The sequence below is a fragment of the Mixophyes fleayi genome, chromosome 3 (assembly GCF_038048845.1).
Source record: "Mixophyes fleayi isolate aMixFle1 chromosome 3, aMixFle1.hap1, whole genome shotgun sequence".
Classification (NCBI taxonomy): domain Eukaryota; kingdom Metazoa; phylum Chordata; class Amphibia; order Anura; family Limnodynastidae; genus Mixophyes; species Mixophyes fleayi.
The window spans coordinates 274816651-274844249 of record NC_134404.1 but is presented as its reverse complement, the minus strand read 5'-3'; the positions used below and the strand labels follow the sequence as shown (position 1 = coordinate 274844249).

General features: G+C 38.3%; 1 protein-coding gene across 1 annotated transcript; it reads right to left on the bottom strand.

Annotated features, from left to right (window-relative positions):
* Positions 1-1804: 1804 nt before the first annotated feature.
* Positions 1805-27269, bottom strand: LOC142142970 (visual pigment-like receptor peropsin). Its single transcript, XM_075200715.1, has 6 exons — positions 27016-27269; positions 22597-22802; positions 13246-13345; positions 10678-10782; positions 9181-9404; positions 1805-2342 (listed from the first exon to the last, which is right to left on the bottom strand). The coding sequence occupies exons 1-6, from the start codon at positions 27134-27136 to the stop codon at positions 1887-1889; spliced, it is 1212 nt and encodes a 403-aa protein (XP_075056816.1). The 5' UTR covers positions 27137-27269; the 3' UTR covers positions 1805-1886.
* Positions 27270-27599: the final 330 nt, after the last annotated feature.

Below are 27599 nucleotides of genomic sequence, written 5' to 3'. Positions count from 1 at the left end.
AAAGCAAGAAAATAAAGAGAGGCAGACAGAAGAGTCTGTCTCTGAAATCTACCAAGCATATGATAAAAGGTAAGTGTGGGAATATTACTTTATATGTGGTTGGCAAGTTATTTGATGATGGGGACTATTTCATTTAATGTTGGGTCATACTATTGAGTATTAATTTAAGGTGCTGTGTTGGCATTATATAATAAATGCTAGAGTGGTTTGGGGGCTATTCATTTAATGTGGGGCTGAGTTGGGGGAGAAGGAGGGCTATTTATTAATAGTGAACACCAATTATTTAATATTGGGGAAATTTGTGGAGAAATAGATTTTATTATTAAATGAGATTACTAATTATTTAATATTGGGGTTGTTCAGGGGGAAATAGTGTTATTAAATGTGAGTAGCATTCATTTAATGTCAGGGCATGTTGGGGAGAAAGTAGGTCTATCTACTAATTCTGACTGCTTGTTCAGGGCAGTGCGACTGCAGTATGACTGCCCTTAATGAGCAAGGGGCTAGCTGTGTGTTCTATTGTTGGATGGAAGCAGCTTACCCTTAATAATAAATACAGTGTAAAGCGGGACATTCCTCCCAACTATCCTTGCAGTCCGAACAAAGTCCTAACTAAGCTGGACAGTCACAAAATTGGGACTGCCCCACCAGAATGAAAAGTTATTTGCAATCATTGTCTGTGTATTTGGAATGGATGGGAAGAATTGGAGAGCAGCCTTGAATGGTCTCAAATGATAGCCACGCCCCTTTCATACACTCTGGCAGCATGGTATACATCCCCCCTTCCCTCTATAAATCCTGGCCCAGGCAGTGGCTACTGGTTATTGTAATAGTGTATTATAGTATATATATATATATATATATATATATATATATATATATATATAGTATAGACATCTAAACTATTTAGTGGAGAAAAAGCTGTATGAGTGCTGTATGACTCTGAGTAGCACACCCCAAAAAGCAAATTGATTTCTTGCTTTTGAATCCGAAGTGTTCAATCTACAAGCAGTTGTGTGAGGGGCAGTATCAGTGACATTTGAAGTATTTAGTGGAAAAAAATCATGTTGTCGTATCTTTCTTTTTTATGTATTACCACAGTACTGATCTGTACTGAAGCTGTGCATACTGACCCGCTTACTAACCATTCCAGAATCTGTCTGACCCCAAAGGTAATAGAAGTGAAGGGGAACAAAAACCCATAACTTTGACTCATTGACCGGCATTATTACCTGTAAATGACTATTGTACATATTTAATATTGGTCCATGCACCAGATTGCTGTGTCTCTGTCATTCATACCTACTTCACTATAGTCTTTTATTTCCTAACGTTTCATATGGACAACAAGGTATAACTTAATGTAAACATTCATGCATTTGCTGGCTTTGCAATGAGTGTAAAAATTCACTGAAAAAGCCAAATGACTAAGTATAACAATGATGCACATGATATATATGACTCTATTCAGTTTAGAGTTATATTTTGGTGTGTCTATATAGGATGGCCCTCCTATCTCAAAAAGAGGGAAATTAAAATGGAAACAGAAATATGTAGTTTTTTCTGACTCAAGAAACAAAGCCTTAAATATTCACTGTATTTTCATATCTAAATTAAAGCTTAGCAAATCGCAGTAACTTTTACCCCAAAATGCTTAGTTCCCTTTAATGTAGCTGATTGATCCCATTGATATTTGAAGACATAAATATTATTTACCATAAGGCAGGTGTTCACTTTCATTGCCTAATACTATTTAAGATGGCACATCAAAAGTATACAAATAAAACTTAAAAGGATAACACACTTCAAAAAACACAATTTATTTTATTTTCAGTTACAGAGGAACATGTGATGAATTTTAACATTACATAGTCATATATTTCTACTCATAATCGAGCACATTCAAAACTACAGCTAGAAGATGGTTTATCTAAATGGCAGGTACAGACGTCTTTCATTTCAAGTGGAGGGGTATTGCTAGGACTTCCCACCCCGGAGTCTTGACTTTGAGCTGCTTGAGCATCTTCTGGCGCCCCAATATATTTTGGTTCTCTAATATGGGGGGCGGATTCTTGTTTGTGCTTTAAACGTTTAAAACGTTTGAGCCTTACTGGGTCCCTGCCACTCGTCTTTGTGCATGGAAGCAAAATGCTTAGATCCTTTCTGAACTTGGAGCTCATTCCAAAGTAGATCAGAGGATTATAGAAACTGGCAGATTTTGCAAAAAGGCTTGCTAAAATACTGGTGAGACTGGGGACATAGCATCCAAATGCAGACCAGATAGATATTACAGCGTATGGAGACCAGGCAATTATGAAGGCTGTGCAAATGACAATTGATACCTGGAAATACAAAATTAAATGAAACAAATAAATAATTGTTCATCAATATAGGCAGTAACATGTTATATTACTGGAGGAAAAAAAACAGCTTAACCTTAATATTTTTTAATGGAATCTGAACTTACAGTTTCAGAATGACACAAGTATTGGTTTTCACAAAGCTTGCTGCTTCAATGTTTTTAGACCTTTTTGTCACATGTTGCTATGGTATACTGAAGTAAAATTACAAGCATTTCATATCAAAGTATCAAAGGCTTTTACTGACAATTAATTACCTTAAGTTTATGCAAAGAGTCAATATTTGCAATGTTGACCATTCTTTTTGAAGACCTCTGCAATTCGCCCTGGCATGCTGCCAATCAACTTCTGGGCCACATACTGACTGATGGCTGCCCATTCTTGCCTAATCAATGCTTGGAGTTTGTCAGAATTTGTGGATTTTTGTTTGTCCACCCGCCTCTTTTAGAATTGACCAAAAGTTCTCAATTAGAATTAAGGTCTGGGAAGTTTCCTGGCCATGGACCCAAAATTTCGATGTTTTGATGCCCACTTAGTTATCACTTTTGCCTTATGACATGGTGCTCCATAATGCTGGAAAAGGCATTGTTCGTCACCAAACTGTTCTTGGATGGTTGGGAGAAGTTGCTTTTAGAGGATGTTTTGGTACCATTCTTTATTCATGGTTATGTTTTTAGGCAAAATTGTGAGTGAGCCCACTCCCTTGGCTGAGAATCAACCCCACACATGAATGGTCTCAGGATGCTTTACTGTTGGCATGACACAGAACTTATGGTAGTGCTCACCTTTCCTTCTCCGGACAAGCGTTTTTCCAGATGCCCCAAACAATCTGAAATGGCATTCATCAGCGAAAATGACTTTACCCCAGTCCTCAGCAGTCCAATCCCTGTACCTTTTGCAGAATATCAGTCAGTCCCTGATGTTTTTCCTGAAGAGAAGCGGTTTCTTTGCTGGCCTTCTGGACAACAGGCCAACCTCTAAAAGTCTTTGCCTCACTGTGCATGCACATGCACTCACACCTGCCTGCTGCCATTCCTGAGCGTGCTCTGCACTAGTGGTGTCCTGATCCTGCAGCTTATTTAACTTTAGCAGACGGTCCTAGCGCTTGCTGGACGTTCTTGGGCGCCCTGAAGCCTTCTTCACAACTACTGAACCACTCTCCTTGAAGTTCTTGATGATCCGATAAATGGTTGATTTAGGTACAGTTTTGCTAGCAACAATATCCTTGCCTGTGAAGCCCTTTTTGTGCAAAGCAATGATGACTGCACGTGTTTCCTTGCAGCTAACCATGGTTAACAGAGGAAGAACAATGATGTCAAGCACCACCCTCCTTTTAAAGCTTCCAGTCTGTTATTCTAACTCAATCAGCATGACAGAGTGATCTTCAGCCTTGCCCTCATGATCACTCTCACCTGTGTTAACAAGAGAATCACTGACTTGATGTCAGCTGGTCCTTTTGTGGCAGGGCTTAAATGCAGTGTAAATGTTGTTTTGGGGATAAAGTTCATTGTCATGGCAATGCGGGACTTTGAAATTAATTGCAATTCTTCTGATGACTCTTCATGACATTCAAGGGTATATGCAAATTGCCTTCATAAAAACTGAGGCAGCAGACTTTGTGGAAAAAAATGATATTTGTGTCATTTCCATAACTTTTGGCCTTGACTGTACATCGCACATCTGTCAAGTATTCACCAGCCTTAATTTTTTTTATACCAGTATTTGAAAACACAATGCAACATTTGATTACTAAGCTAAATAGAAATTAAGTGTGTCTGAATGAAATAAGACTGTAAAATTGGCCCACAATCCTCCACATTACTACAGTGGATAAATTTAAGGGCCCTTAGATCTCTGCAGTCCTGTAGATTGGCTACTCGTGTTTTAACTGCGGTTCATTTTTTTTGTAGCACACTGGAGAACAACATTTCTCAGATCTCATTCATAGGATTGACTGGACAGGGTTTTGAAAAACTTCTGGTATCAGCATCAAGGAACGGCTTATAATTTTAACCTGGAGTGACTCCCATGCACTGAGCTTATGTCTGCTGACAATTAAAATGGTTGATTGACCAATGTGAGTGTGGTGAACTTATCACTAAATGAACATGTGTTTCCCATCCCTGTATTTTGTTCTAGTTAGTCTTCATACATTGAGGGGTATATTTACTAAACTGCGGGTTTGAAAAAGTGGAAATGTTGCCTATAGGAACCAGATTCTAGCTGCTTTTTGAAGAATGTATTAAATAAATGATAAGTAGACTCTGATTGGTTGCTATAGGCAACATCTCCACTTTTTCAAACCCGCAGTTTAGTAAATATACCCCCCAGTCTATCTTTAATCAAACCACAGGTAATGTTTTTGGATACATACCGTGGCTAATATTGGGCTTTAACACTTTTTTTTAAAAAAAAATCTTATCATATGATTTATATTTGTGTTTTTGAATGGGTTCTATACTCAGAAATATTCTGTCTTACTTAATGGAAAAAAATTTAATGAAAATTATATAATTTTGCAAGTCATTTTCTGTATTGCTTATATTGCCAGAAAATTCAGCACATTTAAATTGTAGAAAAGAGATGGGTGATTTCACGAAACAGAAGCAGCCCTTCAACCTGCTCATGCACTTAAAAATGGGCAATGACCAAAGAGTAAAAGTGTGATTTCCGGCACATGTACTATTTCTTCCCCCTTTTGTGATGTCAACTGCCTATGATTGCATGATTGCTCCTGTTTGTAAAGGTAGATTGGCATGACAGAGCCTACAAGGGTGTAAAGAGAGAGAGGAGCTGGGCAGATTGGTGAGTTCCTACATGATCTGGATTCTCTCTATTACTGCACCTCGTACTGCACCAAGTGTAACAACTGGATTTTGTGTCGATGGCTGAGATATTCTAATAAACTTAGATGTTCAATCTCCACTGAGAGCATTTCTATCCCCACAAAATTGCTTAAGTGTTACACTACCTCATAGTACCCAGAGATCAGGTGTCAGCCATAACTTTCAATACAAACCCTTAGCCCTTAGCAACACAACCTTTCAGGTACACATTATATGGGAAAGTGCACTGATATACATGTAAACGCTAGTGTAATTGAAAGCTATGAATATATAAATGGGTAGCAGACAATGGCACGTAAAACAAAAGTATTGTGCGTTTCTTTTAAAAACTTGCATGTCCATATTCATCAAATAGGGCATGTAAAAATACACCTGTTGTTGAATACAGGTCATGATCCACTCTGCTCTAATAGACAATACACTGCAGGATACGTCCAATACATATATGGAATATAATTCATTAAGGAAAGTTAAGCAAGAAATTGAGTAAGTTTTCTTACTTAAGTTTTCTGGACAAAGCCATTTTGCATTGCAAGGTGTGCAAATGAGTTTATTATTTTGCACATAAGGAAAATACTGGCTGTTTTTTCATGTGGCACACAAATACTTGATAGCTTACTTGTACACTGAAATTTTAAGTTATTTATGTGCTACATGAAAAAAAACAGCCAGTATTTAACTTATGTGCAAAATAGAAAACTTTTTTACTTAACTTTCCTTAATGAATCAGGCTCATAGTCATTAACGACAAAACATTAATCTTGTTTCCTTTTTCATGAAATACATTTAATAGGATGTTATGAAAGTCTTCTGTACATGAAATGCATTTTTACAGTTGTTCCAGATTGCAAACTTATCTACTAGCTTGCATACGTAACTGTAATCACTATTAATTGGCACTTACACCTGACCTGTAGCAAGTGCAAGTGATATGACAAAAAAAAAATATCTTTGAGATGCCCAAAGCTTAAATCGAACATTGCTGCATGCGCTACAGCTTGGCACACCCTTACTATGCATATGCCCAAAACCCTCCCCTTTCCGCCCCTGAATTCGCAAACTGTAGTAAGGGTCCTTTTTTGATCAAAGTTGAATGGACAGTTTTTGTGTTCACTGGCGTGTCGTCCAGTTCTGGGCATGTGCAGAGCAATTTTACGCGAAATACGACACGTATCGACATTTACGTTCCTTTATGAATCAGACCCCTGGTGTTCACATTTACAGTATTTTAAAAGTAAGAAGGGACAGTAATTAATTAAGAAGGTGATCAAAAGTGAAGTCAGGCAGGACTTGACACCATTTTTACTTATGAAGGATAACAATTACTTAAATGATTGTGCAAAGCTCCTGCAAAGAATAGTTTTCAAATATCGGAATGACTGCTGTAAATATGTATATCTGCATGTTTTCCATTTAATATATTAAAGGATATAGTTTGGAGATTTATGGATACTCCACCACAAAACTGACAGATTTTAGAAATATGCCTGAATAAAAGTGGTAACATTTGTAATAATAATAATAATAATAATAATAATAATAATAATAATAATAATAATCGCAATAATAATACTTTAGTAGTAATAGAAACATATGTGCCTGCTATAGTGTATTATATAGGAACACTGAAGTCTGTGAATATGGAACGGGTTCTGATTCAAGAGGGGAAAAGTTAATTTGGTTGACAACATTTTAACTCTGTTTATGTTCCAATTAATTTTATTCCATTTTATTTGGATACCAGTTTGTTAAAAAAAACATTTTATTTAGGTCTCAGATAATTTGCCTCATAGACTATGTAATTAGGAATTAGGCACTGGGGTTTAAGGATTTGAAAAAGGGGCTAAGGATTAGAAATTGTTGATTGGAGTTGTGGTTTCTGTTTGGGGACTGAGTTTTGGAACCCTAATGTGGAACTGTGTCACAATGAACAGTACCCAATGTTACGAGCCGCGGCTCCCCGACAGGCCGCCGCGGCTCCCTTCCGGTTCTCCCAGATGCCCCGGCCGTCTCCTTGATGACCGGGACGTTACTTCCGCCCTGCGCGTCCCGGTTGCCTGGGCAACAACCGGGACGCTCTGCCTCGTCTGCCGCAGCACCCGACCAGCTGTCCTACAGCCGGGCGCATGCGTGCAGAAGAAAATAAACACACTATGACACATTACAGTTTCTTAGACGCTATATTATTATGTAGAGAGATGAACAGTTCAGAGTTGGGTTATTTACAACACTAACAATGCTGCAGTTTAATATATCTACAGCTATAGTAATATCATTGCTGCATTATTGGGCATAGATTATTAGTCAGCCTTATCTGCACTGTTGGGAGGAGTCTCGCTGCACTCTGCTCCTATTGGTTCCTCTCACTACTTAAGGCAGTGAGGACTGAGCCTCACTGCCAGTTATAGCTCCCAGTGTAGCTAGGCTCCTGTTCCTTGTTTCCCTGCTCCTGTGCTGTATTCTAGTTTGGATTTCCTGTGTATGACCCCTGGCTTGTTTCTGGACCTTGCTGTATTGCCTGTGACCCCTGACCTTGGCTCGTTATCTGGTATCGCTGTCTGCTGCCGGCCCTTGACCTTTGCTTGGATCTCACACTGCTGTGTACTACTTCACGCTACCCCTGGGTTCTCCCCAGTCAGTGCACATTTCACGACCCTCCGTTCGTCTGCAGCCAAGTCTGTCCCCACCACTAGGGACTCCAGCGAACACCAGACTTCGGAGCAGACTCCGGGTTTTGTCGTGCTGACTGGAGGGGTTCCTAACACCCAAATCTAACATAAATAAACTTGAGCCCTGAATGACACAGTAGAAAATGTCAGAGGCAACATTTTTGTGCTTAAATGGTAGATACTGACATATATAAATAGAGGTGGACATAGTTATGCCAGTCTTTGAAATTATGAGATTCTCAGAAAAGCCCTCCCAGGCCCCCATCAGTAGTGTAATCAGCAGTGCATGATGTTGTGTGTGTTACTTGCAGATTGACAACCATGGTAGTGGGAGAGTGATATTTACAAAAAAGTAATAGTGGCTCCAGTTAGACAAACGTCACCCTGTTTCTTCTAATCCTATGTGAACTCTTGACTCAATCAAGCACTTTAGTTTGGGTATTTTAATCATCGTTAAAAAGTACCTTAGCATGCAAATGCATTGTGGTGAGAACACACAGCAAAATGCACTCCAGTGAATGCAGTAAAGACATTTTTGATATTTTGAATTGGAATGAGCCTTAGTCTGGCATGACTAAATAATTCATACATTCAAAGTAACTTACAAAGACAGTTATAGACAGGACCATCAAATAAGCAGGATAAACCAGGCCATGCTACAGCCCCTGCAACATTCTGAGATGACCTTTGGGAATATTCTTTTATGTTTAGTATTCATAAGTGCATAAAAATAGGATAAAAGTGCATAGCTATATTCCAACTAATACATCTGTCTTGGATTCTGGCTGCTGTAGTATATAAATGCATAGCTTGTATTGATGAGGCCAAGTAGATTGAAACAGTTATGTACATATTGGAACAAATGCATCTGTTCTGTATTTGATTTGCTATGTTACATCAGCATAACCCATTCTGATGATCTGTCCAAGTCTTTTTCAATAATTATGTTTATTATTAAAATGTTTTAGTTATTTGCTCTTAGTTTTCTGTATTAAACTCTATACTTTAACATGTTTGGAGAATTCACATTTTGGAATTCCTAGTTCCCACCCTCCAACATTGTGATGGGAGTTCTGTGCGCAGGTGCCCTTCCCCTATTAACTACTAATAGGTCACCATGGAGGATAGTGACTTTGTTTCTTCTGTAATTGTTTTGTAAACTTATTCCTATTAGCATGGCACCTGAACGTCATGAGTGACTGATAATGTCTCATGAAACACACAGTACTGCTAACATTATCACAGCTCAATGTATAAAAGAATAAGCCATGAGAAAGCAACACAGTCTTCTCTAATGAAACATACCCTGGTTACATCGCGCTCCACCTTCCTTTGTCTCTCCGTTAAATCTCCTTCAGTAGTTAAAGCACGACTTGACTTTACAGTGTTGATTATGGAGACATAGCAAAATACCATGACTACTACAGGTAGGAAGAAAGAGCAAATAAAAATGGAAACGATATACGACTTATAAATTGTGGAGAAACTCGCTTTGGTCCAGTCAATTTCACAAGTTCCATACATACGATCTGAGAAAATCAGAAGATTTAATGTTAGCAATTCAAAAACATGTTATGGTGCAGATTACAGTAGGTAAAAGCCAGGGGAGTGCTGACAAATTTTAGCCCGGAGGTTAAGACTCGACTCAGCAGCCTATTAAAGGCAAAATAATGCAAGTGGCCCAGGGCCCAGCACAAGGTACCCCACTATGGGACCAGCCCGGGTGGGCAGATGTCCCCCTCCCCCCCAGCCCAACCAGCCCCTGGTAAAAGCATTACACTTCAATATAACCCCGCAGATTTGAGAGTGATATTGAATTGTTCTATATGTATTTAGTGAAACTTTTGTTATTCCCATATTTTTTTTAAAAAAAAATCATCAGTATTACCTTATTAATCACAAATAACAAATAATACATATTTGTATTTAATTCTTCTGCAATGAAAAAGTTAAAAACTTATTCTAATGAGCATTTTACCCTGAAATGTATTGAACTCTGATGTACAGCAAGTAGTTTCCAGATTGGTCAGGAAGACCACTGGGCTGCTTCCAAGTGCCCTAGGCCACAGGGATAGCAAATTATTTCATGAGCTGCGTAATATGTTGCCATTATATAAATAATAATGCGGTTAATAACTGAAGATATTCGTAGTTCAGGTATGTTGAAACACTGAATGGATATGCATTAGCTATTCACCTCTCTGATTGTCTGATGACAATCCAATCCACTGCAGTAACAGTCATACACTATATAGGCATATTGCGACATCTTTAGAGCTCTTTGTACATTTTCATTTTAACTATTGAGGCAAATTTATGTGCTCTCCAAATGCTAATAGGATTCCTGCACATACATATATTTTCAGCCAAGGGCAATATCTGGAATAACTTTCCTAGTTCTACTTAAGAGTGGAGCACATGATCAACTATGTCATATGAAATTATAGATTAACACAATCATGAGTTACATGGTAATCATGCATTTATGATCTGTTACATGAAATTATTCATGGAAATTTTCTAAACAATAACATTTAAATCTAATAATATTTAAGTATCATGTAATAATATTTGTGTTATTATAGCCAGTACCTGAGCTTGTTGGTCTGGTGTTTTGTGCCATTAGTGTGTGTCATGTTGTCCTCTGCTAGGGAATTTTTTGAATATCGTTTGAAATTTTTTATGCTTGTATATGATGTTTTTTATGGTGAGTGCTACATTAAACTTATCTCTTCTGTTGGTTTTATGAGGGTCGTTCATATCTCTTAGGAGTGAGCATTATCATCTGGAATGTGCACTTACCTCTATAGCTTCCCCAACCTAGTAGAGGAGCCACTGACCAAAACATGGCTGCAATCCATATCAGTACCAGTGATATAGTGATGCTACTGTTGCTAATGCAAGTAGCTGAAATAATAAGTACAGAAACAGGTAAATATTATGTATATGTAATACACACATATCATACTAAAGATAATTATATATAGGCATGGAATCTATTATCCAAAATGCTTGAGGTTTTCCAGACGAGGGGGTATATTTACTAAACTGTGGGTTTGAGAAAGTGGAGATGTTGCCTATAACAACCAATCAGATTCTAGTTATCATTTATTTAGTACATTCTACAAAATGACAGCTAGAATCTGATTGGTTGTTATAGGTAACATCTCCACTTTTTTAAACTCGCAGTTTATTTGTTTTTCTTTGTAATTTGAAGCACCATGTCTAAAATATTCCAAATTCCATTTAGAAATGACCCCTGAGTGAATGGAGAAGCACTTGAAGATGATCATGTCTGTGTGTTTAAGATATCACCAGGATGCATTCTCACTTTCATTTACTATTCATTCTGGTTTTTCTCAAGCTACTGGGTTTCCAGGTAAAAGATTCGATAAATAAAGACATAGGGACATAACTTATTTTGTACAGCTTTTCCCATCTCTGTCAAGAAAGAGTGTTACTCAGTCTCTTGGTGACCTCTCAAATAAGAACCCTTCTCACTCAGTTTTGGAACATGGCCTGTTCTAGAAAAATTAACAGTTGTAACACATTCTCTTACTTTCTTTGATGAACTTGACTATGCTCGTGGGGATGTTAAAACTCTTTGCAATGATTGAAATATTTGTATATCCTTCTACTGTTTAGTACTTTTCCATAATCTTTTTTTCGTATTTGCTTTAAATGTTCTTGGAGCTTCACGAGGAAGCTCTTGTATGGAAATGCATAAACTAATGCTGGAAGCTCTCACAGACAGAAGTAGTTATTTTAAAATCAATTGAAACACTTTAATTATACACAGATGGACTAAAATCAATTAATTAAGTAACCTCTGGAGACAACTCTACTTTTGTTTCCCTTCTTAGGTGATATAAAAGACCCAAGGTAAACCTAAACCATTAATCTCTTTTAAAGAGAACAAAAGATGAGAAGGCTGCCTGATAGATATTTGAACACTGAATAAGCTTTGTGGGAATCTTGGTGAATACCACTCACTACACTGACATAAGACAAAATCATAGTCCATTACACTGATATATTCCTTATCAATGGCAGAAAACCAGAAAGCAAATTCATCTAGTATTCACATTGACAATAGGCAGAGATGGTCCTAGTCAAGCCCTAGGCACCATATCATGGGAAATTCATTAGGTGGGCACCCACCACTCCCACCCAAAAAAAAATTGTTGTAATATACACCTGGATGTCTTTAAACTCCCATAGGGCATGACCTTGATCCAGGTTCTCTCCTGTACAATGTGTAATTAATATTTGTCTGCAAATGTGAGTTTTCTTCTGCAGTCTACAAAAGTGTGAATGATGTACTACTGGATTAGAAGATGTCTGTCTGAACTCCTGTAAGGCTTGCCTGGGACTAAGAACATTAAAAGATAACCTGAAAATATACTACACTCCACTTAATGAAAAAATAAGCTGCACCACACTTAAACAGATAGCAAAATCAACCAAGCAAAGCACTCAGATTGGTAGCTGCTCCAGTCAGTAGTTACAAGTAATACAAAGTATGGAACATGTTTGTTGAGATATGTATTCTTTTAAAAGTTCTAGGATGCAGTGAAATAGGGAAGCAATGTTATAATATTTGATAGAAGATATAGAAAGGGGAGCCATATAGTGAGCACAAAACCCAAGCAAAAGGTACAAAAGTGTATATGTGAATACATGACAACTTATAATTTCCACTTCCAGTATGCATTAAACATTAGTGCATATTCCACCTTTTGCATGCCAAAATAACGGCATTATTATATAGGCTCTCTTTTTTTTTAGTACAGAAAAACACAAATTAAAAATACAAGCTACAATCAAACTTAATGCATGTACACACATGTTACAGTTGTGATTTTTTTTAGAATTGTGAAAATAAATTTGAAGCCCAAAAGTTAAATAATATTATTGTGTAAGGCTACAAGCATTTAGACCACTTGGTAGCATTGGCACAATATATACTGATACCATATTTTCTCTAGCCAAAACTATCTAGATGGCAAAAACAGACTACATATGTAGAATAGTTTATGCCCATATATTATGCTGCTCATTAAAAAATAGAAGACAAACAATCCTTATAAATAGGAGATGGTCAACATTAGGACTGCATAATTCATAGTTTCCAAGCATGATAAATGTATTACTTTATCAATATCTATCTGTTAATGCTATGTTTCCAAAGGTCTTTATAATCATGCAAGTTACTACTACTGGATTTTAGGATTTCAAGACTGATATGTGGACAAATCCATAAATTACATCAATAAACTGGTTTGAGGATGCCTAGAATAAAATATTTAATTTATTTTGTGACAAATTCATCATATATTTTACTATCTGTTCCCCTGATTTGAGTCTTACCTCTTTGAGGATGACAACCTTTAATATAGCGAGTTACACTGATAAGAGTGAGGGTATTTATGCTAGCCAGCCCAAACAGTAGGGTAAGAAATCCATCAACCTGCAATAAAAAAACATATAAATTTAGGCCCTAAAGGGGTTGTTCACCTAACTTTTTTTCTGTAATAAAACCCTCTTGTACTGACAATACCTACCTAATAACTTAACTCCAATGATTACCATTACTTCTAATTTTTACATTTAGTACTACAAATATGATACAATAATAAAAATAATAATAATAATAATAATTATAAAATTCCTTTCCCTCCTCCTGCTTTGCTTTCGCTGGTAAACAGGTCAAATCCAATACACAAAATATATTTTTATAATTTGTTTTACTTTTCTCTTTAGCGGAATAATTCTGCAGAAACTATTGCTGACAGTATAGTGTACATTATTTCATATGACCCACTAAATTATTAAATTATTTCCTGGGAAGCTTCACTTTAGCTTTCATTACAATTTTGACTATGTTGAATTGTGCATTTTTTATACTAGGAGGTATATTTACTAAAATGCAGATTTGAAAAATGGAGATGTTGCCAATAGCAACCAATCACATACTAGCTGTCATTTTGTAGAATGTACTAAATAAATGAGAACCAGAATCTGATTGGTTGCTATAGGCAACATCTCCACATTTTCAAACCAGCAGTTTAGTAAATATGACCCTATATTTCTTTGAAAAAAAGCATCTTTGTTTTATGAATTACCCTATCAAGTTAATTAAAACTGTTCTGATTATTATTTCATAACTTAATAAATATGCCACTAAAATGAAAATAGGAAATGTCTGAACGTTCTGGGCACAAACAGGGCATGGTTTGTTTACAGGGGGCTATGTAGTTACCCATTACTTTTCATATTAGAAATTCACACCTATGTGTGAAAAGTTAAACACAATTCTTGGAACATAAATTATCATCATAGTTAAGCAAATCCTTACATAAAGTTTGAAGACATCAGTATGATTTTATATAGAGATGACCGATCCAATATAGAATAACTATCAAAGCAAATACAATAAGGGGATTTGTAAGTGTTTAGTATACACATCAAGATCATATAAAGACGTGTGTATCCCGTGTCTATCAAACTGCTGACCCATGTATATCTGTGAGCGGAGGGGGATGTATCAAACGCGTTTTTCATAAACTGTGATATTTATTTTTCTGGTTTGGTTTGAAAAACTACTTGATATGCATTTCTTTAAACTGTTAAACCGCATGAAAGACACATTTTAAATTGCGCTTTGGAACAAACTCACTCCCTTGTTCTCTAAATGTGATATCTACTATATAAATGCCTAGTGGCGTGTGTGAAAAAAAAACAAAACAAGCTGCAGCGCCACCTGCTGGACAGAGTTATACACTGACCTATATATTTCTTGAAAGAGAAGTGACAGTTGGGAGTGGTTGGTGGTTGCCGGGGGTGACAGTGGGGAGTTTTTAACACCTTAAGTAGCTTGATGAAGGATGTAGCGATGAAGATGAAGGATGTGGTGATGGAGAAAAATGATGAGGTGGTGACATGTTGTCAAAAAAACGTTAAAAAAGGGCGCTTGCGTCGGGAAGTAACGCTCTTCCCCTGAGGAGGCCTGGGCTAGGCCCAAATGCATGACAAGAACCTTTTTAACACCTTAAGTAGCTTGATTTGACTAGAATGCATGAGTATCATGCACGGGTTAACTTGTCTATAATATAAAAACCTAGTGGCGTGTGTCTGTGTGTGGAAAAAAAAACCAAGCTGCAGCGCCACCTGCTGGGCGGAGTTATACACTGACTTACTAAATTCTTAGTGTGTGTGGAAAAAAAAACTCAGAAAGGGCTGACATTTGGTATACTAAGTTGTTTTTAATTTGTTAATTTAATTTGTTAATTGTTAAAAGTGTTTATAAAGATTTTAAAAAAATATATATATTTCTTGAAGGAGAAGTGACAGTTGGGAGTGGTTGGTGGTTGCTGGGGGTGACAGTTAGGAGTTGTTGGTGGTTGCCGGGGGTGACAGTGGGGAGTGGTTGGTGGTTGCCGGGGGTGACAGAGCAAGAGGAGTGTGATACTCAGGACCGCTGAGAGAGATCCCTGTGTCTGGATAGACATCTGGATAGATGTTGGCGATAAAGATGATGGATGAGGTGATGGAGAAAAATAATGAGGTGGTGACATGTGGACAAAACCATGTTAAAAAAGGGCGCTTGCGTCGGGAAGTAAAGCTCTTCCCCTGAGGAGGCCTGGCCTAGCCCCAAATGCATGACAAGAACCTTTTTAACACCTTAAGTAGCTTGATTTGACTAGAATGCATGAGTACCATGCACGGGTTAACTTGTCTATTATACATATACATATGTTATGTATAGTTCTGGCAGAGCTACCTTCGGTGCAGCAGATGTGGGGACCATGGAGATAATGGGGCCCGCTGCATGGGGAACTAGGGAGCTGTGGACCCCAGTTCCCTCCTCACTACTCCCCTGCACCAGGACCCACAGCTCGCTAGTTCCGCCTCTGGTTTTGTGTATGTATAAACATGTTATATATTACTCATGATAGTTTCTATGTGACATGAAGTACATAAATGTAAACATTTCTTTAATTTAAGTTTCAAACCAACAAAATTAACATAAATGTTACAATGAATTCAGTTGCTGAACAAAGAACCTTAACTGTATCTGTTACTCTGAATAAAGCCTTGTCTTGTGAGTGCTGCATCCAGGGCCAGAGTAACCTGGTTCCTCGTACTCCAATCACTTTTCAGGGACAGGATCATATGTTTTTTTAAATAAAACACCAACATATATTTTATAACTCCCAACAGTCACAATTTTCTTAGAACAGTTCTGGGGTGTGGCCTCAGATAATAGGGGAATTCGGGTGTGGCCAAATGTTGCCCCTTTTTATCTGCAGTGTTGGGAGGTATAAGATTCTGCTTTTCAAGGATGGTTCTTAAAATAAAAAGAAAGAAAATATCCCCCCCAAACAGTAGGATACATATATTGCCGCAAATCAACGTGATTTTCCTTCCTATAGAAAAGATTGTAATCACTATTTGTATTCCAAGAAATAATATTATTTTTAACCTAAATAATGCTAATAATCTAATACTTTTTGGGTGGAATTTGGAGTGTGACACTAGTCTATATCACACCATTAACCAAAACAGGTAAATATTATTATTTAGCTCCAAAACTAGAAAAACTATAATCTGTCTTTGGGTGTATTGTTAATATCAGGAAGAGGTCACTGCCGATACTCTATATCCATTGGATGTATATGCTGAGTCAGATGTTAGTGGCTTGTTTTACTTTTCACAAAATTAAATATAATGGATTTACCTGGAGTGGACCAGGGCAGCCACGTGACATGACTTGTATGGGCAGGATCAAACAAAATAATCTGTACAATGTAACAAAGCTATGTTATATTATACAATTATGTATTGTGGTATCTGGTCTCCTTAATGTCTCTTGGCTGTGAACTGCTGTTGGTCAGTATCTTACTAGTGTAATTTTGGCCTGTTCTTAGACACCTGCCTGCTCATTGCTTCTCCCTCTTAGGCTGGGTACACACTGCAGAAAATTTCTCCCGATGCGACATCTTAACAATTTTATAAATGACAGGAAAAAAAAACGTATGTCCTGATCAGCATTGCGATACATGTGTACACACTAAACACATTTTAGACGATATCTGTGATTTTCCTCTGTCTGAAAAGATGGTGACTCTGCACACTCTATAGAGATCTATGGACACTGCTGGTCATGGTAATGATACGATGTGCTTTGGAGCAATAATGGTTGATCGTTGTAGCGTACACACTAATGCGATATCGGACTGATTTCTCGATTATCGTGTGACTGGTAGGATAATTGTCTGAAAACCCTGTAGTTTGTACACAGCCTTAGACTATTCCTCTGACCATGACTTATATGTCACTGATCACTCCAATCTGACCATCTCCAGTAGTGCCTAGCCCTCTGCCTAACTGTCCCTGATTGTGGAGCTCTGGAGTCACAGAGTTCACAAAGGTGTATTCTAGGGGAAAAGGGGTCTGTAATACCACCACTGATATCAGAGCTCTACTGGCAGACATTAAACTTATCCATGAATGTCAGAATACGTATAAAGAGCTTCAGCCTAAACACAGATTTAAAAAAAGTTTTTCCATTTGGTTAAATGGGTAAGTAGCACCACTGAACAAGGGCACAATCCATTCACATATTGCATTTCTTTCACTTTTGAATCAATATTATTTATTTTTTAATAGCTTTCTTCAATTTAATCTGTCAGTAACTATTAGGCAGAATGATATTTTAAGGAAAACAGAGAAATAAATTCAATGTGACCTTTTCACCACAGAAATGTATGATTCATCACTATGCTAAAGGCATTTGACATCATTCATTTGATCAGTCACAACCTATCCCATGAGACCAACAAGACGTCTCCTTTTCCAGTTAGATCACATTTCAAATACATTAACACTAAAGCCTCAGGTAATAAGAATTTTGTCACTTTCATATAATGATTAATCAGATTTCTAACTTAAGTCAGCTATTGTTTTATTTGGCCCATGTTAAAAAAAGATAATAGATATCTCAGGCAGACAGTGTCAACTGCATTATGCACCATCAACTTTAGTAATTAGGACACTTCATATAAAGAAGGGGCGATACAGTGAGGGCCGTGGGCGCAGAACCACCAAACCGCTATATTTTACCATCAGCATTGCACACGGTAGCAATAAAATAGTTAAGCATTTATTGCCGAAGGGTGTAAAAAAAATATAGAGGTAAAGAAAATAAGAGACATTTCTAGATGTATAGCGTAGTTAAGTTGGACAATGGATTTTGTTTTATGGAGAAAAATATCTCCTAATTTGCATATTTCATTCTGTAAATTGGCCTGATTGTTCTGTTTTGGTAAACTTACTCAAATGTCTTATTTTGCATGGAAGCAATGAGATACGAGAGACGTCACTTTCTATTTCACAGCATATTAACATATAGTTTTGCAGGTTAACAACCCTGATTGAAAAGGGTGGAACTTTACAGTACTGATACGGTTTACAAATTGTTTTAGAAAAGTTCTACATATCTTGTTATAAAATATATGGAGAGGTTTAGGCCAGGGGCGGATCTAGAATTTTTTTTAGGGTGGAAGGGGATGTAGACCCCGCCCCCCTCTTTTACTGTTATCAATGGACGGCCTGCGGCTGCACACTATGTGCTGTGGGTCCCAGACTATGCTGCCCGGCCGCTTTAATTGTGTCTGCCAACCCGAACCTGCAGCACATACTGTGCAGCCAGACCTGCTGGGGGGAAATATTGCCCTGATCGCCCCCTCAGATCCGCCACTGGTTTACGTACTGTTATCCAAAAAAGGGACATTTTTGCTGCTACTTAGATATACATACCAGCAAGATCACTATGTGCCTTTCCTTCTTTCAATGTTGGACAGATCTGCTTAACATTTTAAGGATGAGTAGAAAGATAGTGTGAGGAAAAACAGGGATACATTTTACATTTTATTTTGTATATTTTAAGCATGGTGTTCCAAATTGCAAAAAACAACAACCCATAAGTCCTAAAAAGCCCTTCTGAATAATAGATTCCTATATAGTACAGCATTTTGTAATAACATACTACTGTATTTGTGCATTAAAGAAATGGATATGAAAAGAACATACAGAAAGGGCCACTAGCTAATTAGAGACATAAGGCTAACAAAACCACAAATATAGCACTGATGAGAATCCCTTATATTGCATGGAGTTGAGTAACTTCAGAAGGATTCATATTTTACTGACCATCGCTATCATTTTCTTTTTCTTTCTTTTATTTTTTTCATACATTTGCTGGATCCACCCATCCATCCTCCATCCAGCATACCTGTGTGGCCTGCAGGTCCGTTCTACATAGGGTTAAATGATCCTTATTTGAAATGCCAGTTATGCTGCGTTCACCGAGAGGTGAATGAAGCTCAGGTATAATGTTCCACAGGTACAGGGAAGGCACCTGTATGCATGAACCCTAAAGCAATTTTCCAGAATCATGTCCAGAATCTTGCTCAAAAGCTGAATATTTATTTCCAGTGCCAGAAGCACCCAAAACCCAACAAATCACTGCCACCAACAATCAGCAGGTGTTCTTTCTTTGCAAGGTGTTATATAACTGTATGAATAGCAAAATAACCTAGAATTAGGAAGGCAAACTGAGTGTGCACTTGAGTATGTCATTTTGAACCTTGTAAAGCTCGGTTTGCATAGGTCTCACAATCCCATCTCAGATGGGCTGAAAATACTTGACCAATAGATGTACACATTTGTGTAACATGCATTCTTCTTGCCATTGTAAATGACTCACACTGTATTCTAGGTATGCAGTCAAGCAGAATGACTGCCTTACTGTAGAGACTCCCTACTTATTGGTGCTCAATGTGGGACGGGTCCCCCGCAACAAGGTCAGAGCAGGAGGGATGATATCCTTCTCGCACCAGAACATTTCAGGTAACCTGCCGGAAAAACATCTAATGCTTCCCAAAACTACATGTCGGTGGAGTGAGCCTTATGTTTATTTCAATAATCTGACTGCCATTTAGAAAAATAAAAGACACTCTTACATTAAATTGTATAATCTTTTTTTACAAGTACTGTTTCAGTCTAGCCTACATCCTTTCTCCTATCCGACCTGGGTCTAATCTGCTACATAGAGAAGAAGACTTCTGTAGATGAAAACATTAAAATGATTGCTCCCCCACCAGGGCCATCTTTTCCATTGGGCACGATGGGCAGCTGCCCGGGAGCCCCACGGGCAAGGGGGCCCCATAGGCACGGCTCTTAATGAGAATAAATAATCCTGCAAAAGAAAAAAACCTGCAAAAAAACCCTTCAAGGGTCACTGAGCAAGTACATCTATCTATCTCTATCTCTATATATCTATATATCTATATCTGTATCTGTATCTGTATCTGTATCTGTATCTGTATACATCTATATATCTATGTCTATATCTATATCTAGGGGCCCCAGTGCACTGCTTTGCCCGGGGGCCCATAACGTTGTTAAAATGGCGCTATCCCCCACCCCTACAAAACAAATCCCTCCTTCTCCAATAAATAAAATGATTGCTTTTGTTATGCTAAGATACTGTATTTCTACTTTGCTACTGTTAATTTACGGCATTGCAGCCGTCACAGAATATGTTATCAACATCGTTCTACTAATCCCTTTTTAACAGAGTTAGGATGGACTGAAAACAGATTGTCAAAGTAGCTATTGTGTGTCAATTTAGTCTGTAGTTCTAATCCTTCCATTATCTGCTAATAAAGCTGCTACAGAAGTCACATCCGATATTTTTTTGTCAATTGGTTTTTGCTGAGTTTTATTTCCTATTCGGTGAAAAAGAGCACACATTATTGTTCTGTAATCAAAGACATCTATCTGTGTCACTGGTTTCCAAATAATGACCTAGTATCTCAAGCTTGGAGCACAAAAGGATTATTTGTGAAGTTTCGGCTTTATTAAATTCCTCATTAAATTTCATTTTATTTTAATCTAAAAATCATCCACATTTAATGGTATAGTACACATAATGATAGTTTTAGAAAATAAAAGCAAACAAACACTTAATTTATGACTATATGTAGTATGCACCTAAATGATGGAAAACATTTTTGCATTTTTGTGTTGTGAGTGGTATGTTTAGCTAGATTACTCTAATATAAGAGGTACAGATAGAATACTGTGTATTGCAGTGAATGATGCATTATAGCTAGGGATTAAATTAAAGTTAAGGATTAAATGTCATCTTGTGTCAGATCTATGTTTATGTTATCTTAAATTATTCTACATAATTGTAAAATAACATTCTGTGCCATGGCATGCCATTCACTGCAATACACTGTACTCCTTCACTATATTGACCTGGTTCTGACACTAAACTTGTTCATTTGGCTTCACTGCACTGTCAATGGGTACTCAGAAGAACTTTCGTTGTGCTTTGTCAAGTGGAGACGTACAAGGGCGCACGGAGCATTTTTAAGGGGGCTATTCCCCTCCACCAAAAAAAAGCAAAAAAGCGAGAGAGCTGCCGCGCTTGCGCCCGCTTAGGCAGCACTGTACTATACAGCAGCCGCGGCGCTGTCAAAGAAGCGTCCGTGTCGGTTCTGTATACAATACAGCACCGCCGCGGACGCTTCTTTGAAAGTGCCGCGGCTGCTGTATAGTACAGTGCAGCTATATAGGGCACTTTTTTAGCGGAGGGGAGGGGTTTCTGGAGACCCAGAAACCCCCCCTACGTGCGCCACTGACGTAATCAAGTTATAAGAGTCCTCCCCACTGATGCACAAACACACAAGAAGCCATGCAACATCATCATGTTTAATTTTTGGAGCCAAATTCTAGTAGCGCTTCACACCTTTGTGTGAAACGCTACTAAAATATACCAATTTGTTGCCATTTAACCACATACTTAATTGTGGAAATGTTGCTGGAGAATATGAGTCTGTATGACATATTCTCTGTGAGCATCCTAAGTGGTTATTCTGCTGATTGCATAAAAGCCTTAAAAATTTCTATTTGCAGAGTAAAAAATAATACCACAAAAATATGTTGTCCTAGGTGAGCAAAGTAAATATACTCTAAATAAAAAATAAAAATAAAATAATTGGTTGTTAAACACCAAATAGAAAATTAAAAAATAGAACAAAAAGGAAAAAATAAATAATACTATCATAAACACATTTATATGATGCTCTGAACTGTGGTGCCTTATGTGCCTATAGTACCCTTGTAGTATAGCAAATACAGCCCTAAATAAGGAAATATTGCAAAAAAAAAAGGGAAATACCTGTCAACTTAACATTGCATAGAAAGGCATAATATCCCTTCCACTGCAGATTCCTGGAATCATGCATGGTCTGTAAAAACACATTTCTTACTTTGAAGTACTTTACCTGTACATGTAGTACTATACAATAATATTCAATGCAAATGAGTTAAAATATATACTATTAGATATCATTTACAACATTGTACATTGTAGAGTGATGTCTCTTTGTTGTACATCATTTTGCATCATGACACTCAGCACTTCACATCAAAGATGAGAGATAGTGCAAAGATTGGAAGCTGGACAACTTTCAATGGATTGTTAGATTTAACCAGGCGTTCTGTTGTGACTTTACCTCTTTGCCAAATGATGCTAGAGATGGGAGAACCTGAGAACCCTAGATTTTCATTCAACAAGTGGACTGAAAAATAACATTTGGTGTCTCTTGCAGATTGAATAAGAAAGAAACACACAAATATTCCTACCTGACATGTCCATATTGAGGTAATGAGAAAGCCATCATCTCTGAAAAGATTAAAGATCTCTATGATGCCCCTGGAGTAGCCAAATACAGAGATACTGGCATCAGACACTGCCAGGTTAAAAGTTAGATAGTCTGTGGGCAGCAAGCTGGCCCTCTGTTTGTATAATATGAATATTACAATACTGTTGCCAAACCATGACATCCATCCTAAAGAAAAAAGATAAATGTTATGTGTTAGTATAAACAGATGACTATATGAAAATGAGCAGAATGATTTTTTACAATGTAGTTATTTATTATTAATTTTATTTCTTTCCTCACTCCCTCCATGCGGGCCAGCTCCTTTTTCTCCCTCTCAGCACCAGGATAGACTTCTATGCTGCCTCACTCCCACACAGGGCCTGTTCCCAAAGTGTGACAGCGCCGCGGCACTCCTGGGAGCCGCGGCGCTGTCACAGGGGTGCTGCGGCCGGGAAGAGAAGGAAAACAAATAATAACAAAAAATTTAGCAATCCGGCGGCGCCCGGGACCCAGCATCCTCCCTCCTCGCTTCTCATTCAGTAACAAGCGGCAGGAGAGAGGAGGATGTTGGGTCCCGGGCGCCGCCGGATTTGTAAGTTTTTTGATGTTTTGTTTTTTTCTTTTCCTGGCCCCCGGGATGCAGAAGGGGCAGAGTGAGGGGACATGCAGAGGGGGCCAGAGTGAGGGGAGATGCAGAGGGGGGGGCACAGAGTGAAGGGAGATGCAGAGGGGGCACAGAGTGAGGGGAGATGCAGAGGGGGCACAGAGTGAGGGGAGATGCAGAGGGGGCACAGAGTGAGGGGAGATGCAGAGGAGGCTCAGAATGTGTGGAGATGCAGAGGGGGCACAGAGTGAGGGGAGATGCAGAGGGGGCACAGAGTGAGGGGAGATGCAGAAGGGGGGCACAGAGTGAGGGGAGATGCAGAGGGGGCACAGAGTGAGGGGAGATGCAGAGGGGGCACAGAGTGAGGGGAGATGCAGAGGAGGCTCAGAATGTGTGGAGATGCAGAGGGGGCACAGAGTGAGGGGAGATGCAGAGGGGGGCACAGAGTGAGGGGAGATGCAGAGGGGCACAGAGTGAGGGGAGATGCAGAGGGGGCACCGAGTGAGGGGAGATGCAGAGAGCGCACAGAGTGTGTGGAGATGCAGAAGGGGGCACAGAGTGTGTGGAGATGCAGAAGGGGGCACAAAGTGTGTGGTGATGCAGAGGGGGCACAGAGTGAGGGGAGATGCAGAGGAGGCTCAGAATGTGTGGAGATGCAGAGGGGGCACAGAGTGAGGGGAGATGCAGAGGGGGGGCACAGAGTGAGGGGAGATGCAGAAGGGGGCACAGAGTGTGTGGAGATGCGGAGGGGGCACAGAGTGAGGGGAGATGCAGAGAGCGCACAGAGTGTGTGGAGATGCAGAAGGGGGCACAGAGTGTGTGGAGATGCAGAAAAGGGCACAGAGTGTGTGGTGATGCAGAGGGGGCACAGAGTGAGTTAGCTGTAAATTACTCTTTGACAGAAATATATTTGAAAAAAAATATATAAAAATATTCTTTTCCCTTGGATTTATGTATATTATTTTTGCATACAACTAAATAAGTATTTCTGTCCTGACCTAAATACTTATTACGTTTTTTTGACCCAACTGCTTATAAAACGGGACTGCACAGTAATTATTTTGGAGGGGTGCCTTGAAAAAATTATGGAGACACTCATAGCGCCCCCTTGTCTACAATGTCAGTCTAATATACAGTATGAAAAAACAAACTTGCCCTTATTTAAAATCCTGCTTCCTTCACCCCCTAACAATGTTTACGTTTGCTCATTTTCGAAACTCAGCTCTACTTGATGTGTAAAAGGGCCATAGCAGACTTTGTTACTCAATTAGTCTTCATTAAATTCAGAACTTTATGGCAGAATGGAGGGAGCTGTCATGCTGTATCTGTCACTGTCCTTTTCTCACCTACTCCTTTATATTAAATAGCCAATTGACCATGGGAATACATCAAGATTAAAACCAGGGATGCAGCATTTAGCATGTTTTGATGGGAGGAGCTGGGAGGATTTCTTTTGCGGGAAAGATATTAAAATTATATTTAACTTGCAGGGAAAAAATATAAATGTTTTGTTCCATTACCTTTGAAAAACAATAAAAAGTTTTGGTTAAAAAACCCCACAACATAACAAAAATAACATGTGGAGAGGGTGCATTCATGGGTATGTTGCATAATTTGTGGGTGGATGCATGTTTGTTGGTGTGTGAATGGAGTGGCATAGGGTTGGAAGGGGCTCAAGTACTAGACATGCCTCAGTTGTAGCTTGCTCATTCAAGCTTGCTAATTCATCCTCTGGTGTTCATACACAAATGTGCACTCAGTGGGACTATCAAAAGTTGTCAGCCAGCCCCTGCCTCCACCTCTCCAAGAGGTTGCATGTGCAAGATACAGGCAACTCTTAAACTCTAAATATGGAAACAAGTTGTCTCATGCACACTGCATCAATTTTACACCAAGACGCATTTTTACATTTTTGAAAAAGCAAATTGAAGTGCGCTGGGATGACCAACCTGAAGCACCAATGCAAAACCAGGCGTTTTATGAAAAAATATGTAAATCAAGTGTACTTCATAAATTGTGCCCAACGGCTTGAGCATTTTGAGGGTGAGCAATTATTCATCAGTTCCATTAGGAACCAATGACTTCACAAGGTCTAAGACCTCTGAGGGGATGGATGAACATGGTGTCCTTCTCTCATTTGAAATTTTGAGTTTCATAAGATGGACATGGTGAAGGTTAGAAACACGTTAACCTCAAAAAGTTTATTATATTTTTCACATTTCAGTGTATGTGCATTTGTGTTCTTTGAGGGCTGGTACACAAATATGCTCTGGGAAAATAAGCAAGCATGAAAACTAGCGTGCGATTATACACGTTCTAGCAATGTGTTTTTAATACTTTTTCATGTCCTCTACATGCACTTATTGCAATACAAACTTTTGCACTAGTAGCATGCATTGATGCATGAGAAATAGGAAATATTGCATTCTAAAATAATAAATGTGGCATTAAAATTTAAGAAGACAATGATGGAATGAGTTCATAAGAAACCATTCATCCTCTTTTTTTTGCGATTTTCAGGCTTCCGCAACTGAAAAGTGGAGGAACAGAGAATAGGTGTGATCGAGACCTGAGTTTATGGTATAAACCAGTGGCTCCCAAACTGTGCCCTGTGGCTTGCTGTGGTGCCACGATGATCTTACATGGGTGCTGCGGCCAGGGCCGGTGGTAAGCAGGGCAGGGGACTACTTGGTACTTATTTTGGCTTTGGGGTGCCTTGAAAAAATTATGGAGACCCTAAGGGTGCCTCGAGCTGAGAAAGTTTGGGATCCACTGGTATAAACACATAATAAATTTTCCTGAGCCTTTAGCCTCTGGTCCTGTCCTTTAGACTGCAAACTACTTTAATATGAGCTTCCATTTGCTTTTAGGAAGGATGGGATTGGATCAATTAGAGGGAGTAAAAAACCCTTGCATCTTGCATCAGTAAGACAAATATTGATAATGATTAAGCATGACGTGGCTGTTATGTTAGCTGCAGGTAGTGGTATTGGTTATAAAATAGAGCTTTCACTCTCTCTCTCTCTCTGGATCTGTAGCTGCTTATGCAGAAATAACACTGTTAGACATTGACACAGATTTGCATTTGTGTATTATCACAATTTTCCTCCCAGTCTCCTATTCATTTATTCTCTATTGCTCTTGGGTTCTGCAAACATCTTGCTTGCAGGTTTATGTAAGTGAAACATGCAGTGAGACATTGGTAATTTTATTGACATTATATATGTAATTAGACATGAGTGTGGTGAATCAATTTGCTGCTCAGTCATTTTGACAGACCTACTTGTGCTAATGACAGATCCACTTGTGCCTGATCACAATTACGCATATAGTATACCCCGGCAGGGTAAGCTTGAGGAAATTACGTTACTGTATAAGATGAATGTAAAGTTTCCTGCAGTCACTAGCAATTTAGCAACTTGTCTTTTGGATGTGAGTGATATTATTGAAAATCTTATTATTATACTGATGTATCATGGTAGATTAAAGTGTTTTAAAAAAAAATAAAAAAATAACCATAATATAAATATAATATGATAATAAACTAAAAGAAAATATGTCAAACCATGAAACAATTATATCATATTTTGTTTTCTTTTAGAAAACAACTGGTGACCCTGTCGATGCAGATGACATAACATAAATTATAATTTATTACTAGCAACATTTATTTTTTCAATAAAACTTTTGATCTTAGTTATAGATTTTAACAATATATTGGTCACTAACTATCTTTATGGAAAGTTGTAAAAAAAATAGTTTAAATAGCACATTACTGTCCTCTGTTGTACATACCCAGGGTCAGTAGATAGATGCCTATGACAGTCTCTCCTTGCTCTGAAATTGGGCTTTCTTTTTGCAGCAGAGTCATATTGTTGTTCCTCCATGGTGCTGGTCTTGGAAACTGTATGGACATATTTTGCACTATTTTGCTTGTTCGGGGTAAATATAATGGATTCGCTATCCTATTGCATGAATTGAGTGTCTACTGTTCAGCATTTAGTCACTAGCTGCTGTCTTGCATTCCAAGATTAACAAATTAAGAATGGCAATCTTCTCAACAGACAGAGAGCCGTGTAAATGTTTGACCCCCTCCTTATTCTCTAATCCGTTCTATAAATACATCACTTACTGTCATTGCACAAAATATAATAGATGGTTCTATGAAAAGATGTCGTCTAAGATTACGGGATATACATCAAAGTAAGATAGGGGCAGGCTGGGTCATTATCGTGTAGGTTTGTGTTCTCTAAGCCGCCATTATCCCTGTTAACCAACAAGATATGTGTGTCGTAGATGTTATATAAATGTGTATAGCTCATTGAAATGTATATTTTTGTTTTGATTTTACAGCAGTGATAGTTTTCTCCAAATTCAGT